Source organism: Engystomops pustulosus, chromosome 2, assembly GCF_040894005.1.
Source record: "Engystomops pustulosus chromosome 2, aEngPut4.maternal, whole genome shotgun sequence".
NCBI lineage: Eukaryota > Metazoa > Chordata > Amphibia > Anura > Leptodactylidae > Engystomops > Engystomops pustulosus.
The window spans coordinates 65908147-65918755 of record NC_092412.1 but is presented as its reverse complement, the minus strand read 5'-3'; the positions used below and the strand labels follow the sequence as shown (position 1 = coordinate 65918755).

At 41.8% G+C, this 10609-nt stretch overlaps 1 protein-coding gene across 1 annotated transcript; it reads left to right on the top strand.

Annotated features, from left to right (window-relative positions):
- The first annotated feature begins 1716 nt into the window (after positions 1–1716).
- SKIC8 (SKI8 subunit of superkiller complex) lies at positions 1717–9987 on the top strand. The gene is made up of 11 exons (XM_072135097.1): positions 1717–1883; positions 1962–1996; positions 3445–3472; positions 4501–4606; positions 6837–7009; positions 7157–7305; positions 7405–7498; positions 7658–7751; positions 7885–7977; positions 8071–8149; positions 9649–9987. The coding sequence occupies exons 2-11, from the start codon at positions 1985–1987 to the stop codon at positions 9736–9738; spliced, it is 918 nt and encodes a 305-aa protein (XP_071991198.1). The 5' UTR covers positions 1717–1883; positions 1962–1984; the 3' UTR covers positions 9739–9987.
- Positions 9988–10609: the final 622 nt, after the last annotated feature.

Below are 10609 nucleotides of genomic sequence, written 5' to 3'. Positions count from 1 at the left end.
CCTTCATTTTCATATAGTGTAAGCTCTTGTGTCACCCCCTCATCCTCATAGACTGTAAACTCTTGTGTCACCCCCTCATTCTCATAGACTGTAAGCTCTTGTGTCCCCCTTTCATCCTCATAGACTGCAAGCTCTTGTGTCACCCCCTCATCCTCAACAACTGTCAGCTTGTGTCACCCCCTCATCCTCATAGACTGTAAGCTCTTGTGTGACCCCCTCATCCTCATAGACTGTAAGCTTTTGTGTCACCCCCTCATGCTCATATACTGTAAGCTCTTGTGTCACCCCCTCATCCTCATAGACTGTAAGCTCTTGTGTCACCCCCTCATGCTCATATACTGTAAGCTCTTGTGTCACCCCCTCATCCTCATAGACTGTAAGCTCTTGTGTCACCCCCTCATCCTCATAGACTGTAAGCTCTTGTGTCCTCCCCTTCACCCTCATAGACTGTAAGCTTTTGTGTCACCTCCTCATCCTCATATACTGTAAGCACTTGTGTCACCCCCTCATCCTCATATAATGTAAGCTCTTGTGTCACCCCCTCATCCTCATAGACTGTAAGCTCTTGTGTAACCCCCTCATCCTCATAGACTCTAAGCTCTTGTGTCACCCCTTCATTTTCATATAGTGTAAGCTCTTGTGTCACCCCCTCATCCTCATAGACTGTAAACTCTTGTGTCACCCCCTCATTCTCATAGACTGTAAGCTCTTGTGTCCCCCTTTCATCCTCATAGACTGCAAGCTCTTGTGTCACCCCCTCATCCTCAACAACTGTCAGCTTGTGTCACCCCCTCATCCTCATAGACTGTAAGCTCTTGTGTGACCCCCTCATCCTCATAGACTGTAAGCTTTTGTGTCACCCCCTCATGCTCATATACTGTAAGCTCTTGTGTCACCCCCTCATCCTCATAGACTGTAAGCTCTTGTGTCACCCCCTCATGCTCATATACTGTAAGCTCTTGTGTCACCCCCTCATCCTCATAGACTGTAAGCTCTTGTGTCACCCCCTCATCCTCATAGACTGTAAGCTCTTGTGTCCTCCCCTTCACCCTCATAGACTGTAAGCTCTTGTGTCACCCCCTCATCCTCATAGACTGTAAGCTCTTGTGTCCTCCCCTTCACCCTCATAGACTGTAAGCTCTTGTGTCACCCCCTCATCCTCATAGACTGTAAGCCCTTGTGTCACCCCCCTCATCCTCATAGACTGTAAGCTCTTGTGTCACCCCCTCATCCTCATAGACTGTAAGCTCTTGTGTCCTCCCCTTCACCCTCATAGACTATCCTCCCCTTCACCCTCAGTGTTATCTTATGCAGAGCATCCTCAGTGTTATCTTATGCAGAGCATCCTCAGTGATATCTTATGCAGAGCATTCTCTGTGTGATCTTATGCAGAGCATCCTCAGTGTGATCTTATGCAGAGCATCCTCAGTGTTATCTTATGCAGAGCATTCTCTGTGTGATCTTATGCAGAGCATCCTCAGTGTTATCTTATGCAGAGCATTCTCCGTGTGATCTTATGCAGAGCATCCTCAGTGTTATCTTATGAGCATCTCCCGTTTCTCTCTCCCCTGTGCAGACCATAAGTCTTCTTTACAGTATATCACAGCAGAGCATCACCTGGAAGAAGCAGCAGTTCCAACAACTGACCACGAGGAGTCGCCATCTCCCTCTTGGTCCTTCTGTATTTTTCACTCTCAAGCAGTAGGAGTCTACGTCCTTTGTTGGCTACGTCATCTCCCAGCGTCTCCTGTAGCTTTAGACTGGAGACATATGACAAGTACGATGTGTTCCTCTAGCAGCGTGTAAGTTCCTTGGTGACGTCATCTCATTGCGACTCGCATGTCAGCGTTAGAACTTGCTAATAGCAACGAGAACCACAATAGGTAAGAAAGTGCCGTGATGAGAGTGCAGTGACTGTGCGGACACAGTGCAGTGATCGGCCTCCATCTTGTGTCTTTCAGGACCTTCACTCTGACGCGTGGACATGAGCACACAGGTATAAGGCTCCCCTATAGCAGGTGCTCAAACCTTGGGATCCATTGGGTGTCCGAGGGGGTTGTATCTGATGGGTGGAGGTCCTGCATCTGATCGCCAGAATAAGGGTCCTGTCCCCTGGTCTCAATGGAGGGAGTCCACACACTGCAGCCCCATTCTCTTGTATGGGACTGGTGTAGGTAGCTGAGCGCTGCTCTTGGCTTCTATTAGGCAGGACCATAAACTGAATAGTCCATAGAGGGGGGCACGAGACCCTCCTTCTCATGGTCACTGGGGTCTACACAGCTAGACACCCACCAGTCAGAATTCTATCTCCAATTCTTTGGATAGGTAAAATTTGTAACAATCCCATTTTTGTACACTGAGCCATGTATCTGAGTCTTAGGTACCAGAATGCAAACTAGCTCCAAAAGTCTCTGCTTCCCTTGGACCTTGTTCACAAATTGCATTTTGAAATGCATTTCCAGTATAAAGAGGAGGAGCTACTCCTTAACACAGATGTGTTTAGACCCCTGTTTCATGAATACGAGCATGTACGTCTAAATACTTGTCACTAGGATTTACCCCACTAAACTGCAAGGGTAGGGGATGGAATTTATTTTGTAGAATTCCCTCTTTTATGTAAAAATGTCACCCTTTTACCTATAAAAAAAAGTCAGGCAGATATGACTCTTTGGTTCTATACTAACTAGTAACATAAGGATCTCATATTTCAGATCAGGGTGTTGGTTCTGTTATCTACAGCACCAAAGACTGAGGTAGATAAATATCCAGTTCTGCTTGTAGGTCCAGCTCTGTAGCTCACAAAACTGTAATGGGATCAAAATTATGAGATTGTTATCTTTAATACAGAAAGCATTTTTGTAGGCACAATAGATCCCACTATAGGGACTTATTAAATGACACTATCCCCACAACCACTAAACTTTACTCATCTCGTGTGAAAATGGTGTGAGAAGAGTCATATTCGCCAGACTTTGGCAGACATTTTTTTTTTATAGGTAAATGGTTGAAATTTTACATAACAGTGAATTCTAGAGAGGACATTTCATCCCCCTCCTAGAGGGTGCTAGTACTTTAGTGAGGTAAAACCTGGTGACAGGTTCCCTTTAAGCTTTCTAGGGTTGCTCCTCCCCAGTGTGCTTGAACTTAGTTTTAAAATGCAATGTGAATGAAGTGTGTCAACGCAGCCTCAGAGTTGTTATCATTAATAATAAAGAAGGCCACTCTTTTGCTGGCAGATTCTCCCTCTGACCTTCCTAGACTTGGTTGGGTGCATAGTGCTGTAGGGGCACTCATTTAGCCTCTGCCAGGAATCTCTGGTTATTTCCAGTGGGAACAAAAGAGGAAGAATCTAGACATTCCCATACACCATAGCTGGTTTGTTGGTTCTGCTTATATGGATGGCTTCTGATAACCTCTATCTATTTACCTTTTCTCTTTCTACAGTATAGTATCCTCTACAAGCAAGAGCAAGGTAAGCTCCATGCTAAGGAATAATCCGGATATTTAGAAAGCCATAGCAACCAATAACAGCAAAGCTTTCATTTTTATCTGAAATGATAATTACAAAGTATAAGCTGTGCTGAGATCGGTTGCCATAAACAACTAACAGATTGGGGCACATTTATCATATGCTGGCGCTTAGTACCCCTGGCAGCCACCAGATGGAGACTCCAGCCGTCGGGTAGATGACGGCAGGTGGTAGGGCCGCACTGTACCAGCAGGGCACTTCTACTGCCGATCCAGCTTGACAGATGTGCACAAGTGAGGCAGAGGAACGCTCCATATGGTGCCCTCCAATGGCATCTGTGCCCCCCTTCACGATCATTTGGTATGGAAGGGTCATAAGGGGGGTTTTGTTGATTCCTGCGGGGAATGGTGCCTGTTTCAGGGTGCACAAGCCCTGAAAAATGTGCCATTTTATCTTTTTGGAAGACTTAAAAAACTGTGGGGAAAAAACATCTTTTGTTGTCTGCTCACAGTCGCTTATACATTTTGCAAAGGAGGGTTTGGTTCACACGAAGCCAATTGTTCACAAATGGCTATGTTTGGCTTGTGAAAACATGGAATCACCCATCTCAGAGGGTCAGAAAAACCTGTATGCTTCCTTCCATAAACAAAAACCTCATGGGAATCGCATGGTTTTGCAACTTGTCCCCAATTATTTTTGTATTGTTGAGCTGCAGTGGCACAAAACATGTTTAGGTTAAGAGACTGCAGCAAAGTTTTTTTTCAAACCCTTCACGTAATTTCCCCCTTAATACACAGAGTTCAATCCCAGTATAGTGATCAGTCCGTGGCACTGCAGTCATCACGGACTGGTAACGGGGAAAAAAAACGTGAAATGACCCCTATACAGTGATTTTGGTACATACAGTCATCTCACTGTCATTTATCTGCCTGTACTTTTGCATGTGGTTAAAGTACTGTAACGTGACATTAACTATTTATTCCTAATAACTCTGTAGTTTAACAATGATTAGCAATAATTATTATTTTCAGCCCATAATGATGCTATATGGTCGGTAGCATGGGGAAAGAATACAAATGACGGAACAGAAACTGTAATTAGCGGGTCCCTTGATGATCTAGTAAAGGTCTGGAAATGGTAAGTTGATGAGAGCCATATCTAGTATTTAAAGAGGGTCGCCGCTGCTGTAACTGAACATACTGGCTACTTGTTAACCCCTTAAGGTCGGAGGGTTTTTTCACTAAATTCTTGCTCTACAACTTCAAAAATCCATAACTTTTTTTATATCTTTCCATGTACAGAGGGCTTATTTCTTGAGTAACAAATTTAACTTCTTGGTGTCGTTATTTATTATTCTATTCCGTGCACTTGGAAGCCGGAAAAACAATTTTGAGATGCGGCGATACCTAACGAGTTCACGATTTTTACTGTTTATTACGTTTTATATGCATTCTAGGAAAAGGGGGTTTTTTTTACATTTTTTTTTTATTAATTTTTAAACTTTTTTTTTTTTTTCTTGTACCTTCTAGGCTACATCAACCCTAGATGGTCTAATTCTTCCTACCATATACTGCAATATATGGCATTTATACACAGTACTATGCCACAGGCTCATTGTAATGAATCTTCAGAAATCAGACCTGAGGCACCCATGGCAACTGATCCCCAAGATATTCCCAGATTAATCTGAATGCTAATGAAGTAGTGCAACAAAGTAGTGTCCTCAACTCTTCAAGTGCTGTTCTCCATTGAAATAGCTTCCCTGTTCTTTGGGTGTTGCTGAATGCTGATGATCCATTTTGGAATAGCAGTGCTCCAGGTGCTAAGGACACAACATGGGTGCACCATTTGCTTTATTAGCTTACTAATTAGGATGGAAATTTCTTAGAAATGGGATAATGGAAACAAATTTCGGTTTATTTCCCCATTACATGCTGCCGACAGATTTTAGTGCTTCGGGGAGGTAGCTTTCCCTGAAAATAAGACACCCCCTGAAAATAAGACTTAGTACAATTTTTTTTCAAGCTTAGAAATAAAAGGCCCCCCTGAAAATAAGACAGAGGGGCACATATATCATAGTTTTTCGGCTGCCACTTTTTCAAGTTTCTTCAAATTGGCCTATTTATTAATTGCAATGTATCTTAAGTTTTTCCACCTTGTGATACATGTAATGAGTTGCCTGTTTAGTCTCACTTTTGGGACTTTTTGTGGTGTGTGACTTTTAAGTCCCAAATAGTAGCTACCAAAAGTAAGTCTGGGTCTAGCATGCTCTGTTTTGCGACTTAATACAGGAATGTGACAATTTCAAGCCCAAAAGTCACACAAGTTGAACAAACATTTGTTCCACAAAGATAAATACGGCACACTGCATTAAATACATGAGGCAGCTAACTTTGGTATGCTGCTTGATTCTGCACCTAAAAAGTTTTACAAAAAGTTGCACAAATAATGGCAGCAATAGGAGTGATACATGTCCCCTATAGTGTCATTGGATAGAATCATTGACTTTAGTGGTGCAAATATGTTACGAGCAGCTACCTGGACAGGAATGGGTCATTTAAGAAGAGTTCTATTGCTAAACCTGAAAGATTTGGGCTAATGATTCCAATAGAAATGGAGCCCCATGAAGTTGTTGACTTTGGTGGTCTTTAACTAAAAAATATGGTGATAGTTTAATGTACCATAGATTGTTGTACATGTGAATAGAGTCACAAAACTCTATTCTGATGCTTATGCCTATTTATTTGACATGACAACAGTATATTAATATATGTTGATTTTCTTTTTTTAACAATAAATATGAATTTTTGGTCATGGGAAAATAAGACATCCCCTAAAAATAAGACCTAGTGACTCTAAGAGCAAAAATTAATATAAGACACAGTATAAAGCATGTAAAATGGTACAGACTGTACCATACAATTATATGCAGTCCTGGGTAATAAAAATTTCCGTTTTCTGGGTTGTTTTGGATTTGTGTGGTTGGCCTGTCTATAGGATAAGCCATCAATATCAGATTGTTGGGTTTTGAAGAGAAGCCCTTTTAATAAATGGTATTTAGACCATGCATTTTTAATATGTCATCATAATTTTATGGTAAATTGATACAATGCCTTACAGATGAAGGCAGAAATCTTTGCTTTTAAGTTTTTTAACCACACATTCTTTGCATTTGGTTATCCCCCTTCCTCCATTCAAATGTAACGGTAAAGAAAAATTAGGGAAATGTAAATGTATGTAACCTTTGTGTCCTTCACTCTCTGCATTTCTACCCCGTTTTCTTTAAAATGTAGGACATTTAGTTCCCATATCCCCCTATGCCTGACATAAAGAAACAAAGTTGTATGTTGGTTCTTGTCTCATGCAGGACCGATGAGCACTTAGAACTTCAATGGACACTTGAAGGCCACCAGCTGGGGGTTGTGTCTGTGGATGTTAGTCCCAATGGTAACACTGCAGCCTCTAGCTCTTTAGACGCCCACATACGGCTCTGGGACCTGGAGTCTGGCAAGCAGATCCGCTCTATTGATGCTGGACCTGGTATGAATGTTCACATTACTTTTCATCATGTTCTTTCCCCATAACTTGTGCTGTGCATGGTAGCGTCTCTTCCGGGCTGTAGTTTGTGTAAGAAGATGTATATTCTATCTCATGCAAAGATATTGTGACTATTCTATATCCTTTTAGTGGATGCTTGGTCTGTGGCCTTTTCTCCAGACTCGCAGCATTTGGCAACTGGAAGTCATGTAGGAAAAGTGAACATCTTTGGCGTAGAGACGGGAAAGAAAGAATATTCTCTGGACACCAGAGGCAAATTTATCCTTAGTATTGCTTATGTAAGGTTTTTTTTTTTTTTTTTGTTTTGTTAGACTATGTTTTAACTTATCTTCCAAATAACGTATGACTCTATTTCCTGCTTTGTTTGTTAACTGCAGAGCCCAGATGGAAAATACTTGGCTAGTGGTGCCATAGATGGCATTATCAATATCTTTGACATTGCCACAGGGAAACTCCTCCACACGTTGGAAGGTAAGAGGGAATAATCTCTCGCTCCCCTTTAAACCTATTATGTCTCAGAAATATATTTTCTCTGTTTTGTAGTCAGTATACGGTGAAGAATAGGGAAACGTGGATGATCTCGATGTACACAATTGGCTGAAACATTATTTTATTCTTTCTCCCCATCAGGACATGCCATGCCTATCAGATCATTAACCTTTTCTCCGGATTCTCAGCTCCTAGTTACAGGTTCTGATGATGGATACATAAAAATCTATGATGTGTGAGTTTTTACCTTTTTATTGCTGAAATCAATGTCTTATTCAGAAAAGATTTTTATTTCTGTTAAGTGTGTAGCAAATAGTGATTTGTATTATCCTTTCTAATGTTTGTTTTATTTCTATTTCTTTGGGTAGACAACACGCCAGCTTGGCTGGAACACTGAGTGGACATGCTTCCTGGGTGCTGAATGTAGCGTTCTCTCCTGATGATGCGCACTTTGTCTCTAGGTAGGAAGCGCAGCGTGACTAACTCTCTGCTCGCAACTCATCTGTGCAAATTTTGTAGCCTGAAAATTTTCCATCCCTCTCATCTTCGTTTAGCTCATCTGACAAGAGTGTAAAAGTTTGGGATGTTGCCAGCAGAACGTGTGTACATACTTTCTTTGACCACCAAGAACAGGTAAAACACATATTCATTGAATTTTTAGACTTCCTTTTCCAGGCCCTCTTAGGTGTAGTAATGGAAAGCTGCAGGAAGAGTTTATAATATTATGTGACTGCTGTGCATGTAGTTCCTGGAATTAGGATTGCTTTACTTTTGGTTGGTTTGTCAAACATAAAGGGCATGTTTTTGCTGTATTAGGGTACATTTAGACGGCAGTGATGGTGAACCGTTTTGAGACCGGGTGCCCAAACTACAACCAAAACCTACTTATTTATCATTAAGTGCCAACATGACAAATTATAGAGTAACGTATTGCTCTCTGTTGTTCCAAAACATTCAATCATATAGCCCCTCTGAGGACAACAATACAATTGAAAGCAGGAGGGCAAATTCAGATATCATTGCAGATTCTCTCCTGGGTCTCTCTGTACAGGAAGAATCATGGGGCCAGCAGTAGGACCCCAAAAAAAATTTCTGGCCCTTGTTCACACCTTCTTACTCCTCTTGCAGTTCCAATCAGTCAAGGATACGTCACCTTAAAAGAGTGCCGAGAGCTGCATCTCAATTGTCTAGGACTGCAGGAATATTCAAGTCCTGTCTGGTGAACTTTGTCCTGGAGCGACAGCCTGGGTGCCCTCAGAAATGTCTTTGAGTGCCACAGGTTTGCCATCACTGGTCTAGGGCATTATATATGCGGCGACACAATCTTGCGGCCGGTGGCGGTACGGTGCCACACGTGTGGTACCGTTCCAAGCCGTACACGGGGAAAAGATGGAGTATGCTGTTCTCAATGGAGTGGTCATCTCCTACTCTCCAGCGCACAACGGTATGCCCGCCTGGCATATGGCTGTTTAAATGTATCCTAATACTGCAGACACCTGCTGTTTAAGTGTTGCGGGCAGTCCTGCCACTGATTGCTGCAATTAACCTGAATTCAAACGCACTGCTTCATGGGCACAGTCGTATTGCCGTCACTCAGTAATCCCCCTGCAACGTCATTGTGGGAGCTCAATACTGTATCACAGTCTGCTAGTGGTACGCTGTAATAGATGAGCATAATCTATTCTTGGTTATATTTCTTGGTTATATATTGGTATATTTCTGTATATATACTGATACCTATGTGTGAACTGGCGCGCTGGCGAAGGTGAGTATAAGAGGTTTATTGTTTTTATAGCCCCCTAGCCATATGTAACATATTTTCTTTTAAAAGGTGCCACTAGGATACAATTTGTCCCACAAGTAACTAAGCCTGGAAGTAAATGCAGGAAGCAAAAAACAGAAAAGCAAACGGCCTTGGTATTGAAGGGGTTAATTTGTGTATGATTTGAGGTCTGAGTATCTATATTGTTGTATTTTAACATGGGTGATCTGTAAGGGACATAAAAAGGTGGCTTGATACGGGCAGTCAGGAGCCTGGAAAGATCACAGCTGCTAGATATGAACCATATATTTTTGTCTTCGTTCTGGATTCTAATATTTTACAAAATTAATCTTTTTTTTTTCCTTCTTAGGTTTGGGGAGTGCAGTACAATAGGAATGGATCAAAAATAGTCTCTGCCGGAGACAACCAGGAAATTCATATATATGACTGTCCCATTTAACACATCTGATCTTTCCTTTGTGATGGGAAAGAACTGGTCAAGATTCGGCATTCCAGCAAGTCTTTTTCTAATGATGTCCATAGAGTCCATCCTTTAAGAGCCCGAACCTGTATGTGTTTGTATGGATTAAATATTATGACACTGCAGAAAATGAACCACCCGTTACCAGGAATGGCTATATTTTATATTTTTCTTTTTGGCAGTGCAAGTGTGATTAAAATTTTTAATGTGTCACTTTTTTTTCTTAAATGGTGTTTGTGTAAATATCTGTAGATTAATCAATTAACGTGTTTCTTATTCACTGTAATTGTAAGTAACTTTAATTTTATTCCCTGTAGCATTTAGTCAGACAGCTCCAGGATACACAAGCCTGTGGCTTCATTAGGACATTTATTGGACAAAGGATATACCATGCGGGGGCGAGCCAGAGCTGCAGGCAGCAGGATCCGCTTGCTGACAGCTTTTATGGCCTGTTATAGATGTAGTGCATCCAAGGTGCTGACTCCTCAGTCGCTGCTCTTACTGAAATGACTCTAGAAGAATTAAAGACTTTGATCTACCTTGTCTGCTTAAAACATATGAGGCTAACAATTGACCCCCATAATATGTCATACAATCAATTTTTTACCACACACACAAAGTGTGGGGAACCCCAGAAGGATCAGTTGTATAATAGCACCAATGACTTTCCTCTAGATCAGAACGCTCTTCTGTGCAGTTCCTAGGACACTATTCAGATTCCACTGTTCCCTCTTCTATGGGCTGCAAAGGGCTGTCCCTACACAGCCGGAGAAATCTGTAGGTTCTATGCTGAATAGTATAGTGCAGGCATCAGCTGCCAGGAATTCAAAGTATACAGCCAGTAGTAGGG

Excerpts from the sequence above, each read along its gene's own strand:
- SKIC8 (XM_072135097.1), top strand. Across the intron at positions 7,306-7,404 it reads TTATCCTTAGTATTGCTTAT|AGCCCAGATGGAAAATACTT; the intron begins GTAAGGTTTTTT and ends TGTTAACTGCAG. Across the intron at positions 7,978-8,070 it reads GATGCGCACTTTGTCTCTAG|CTCATCTGACAAGAGTGTAA; the intron begins GTAGGAAGCGCA and ends ATCTTCGTTTAG.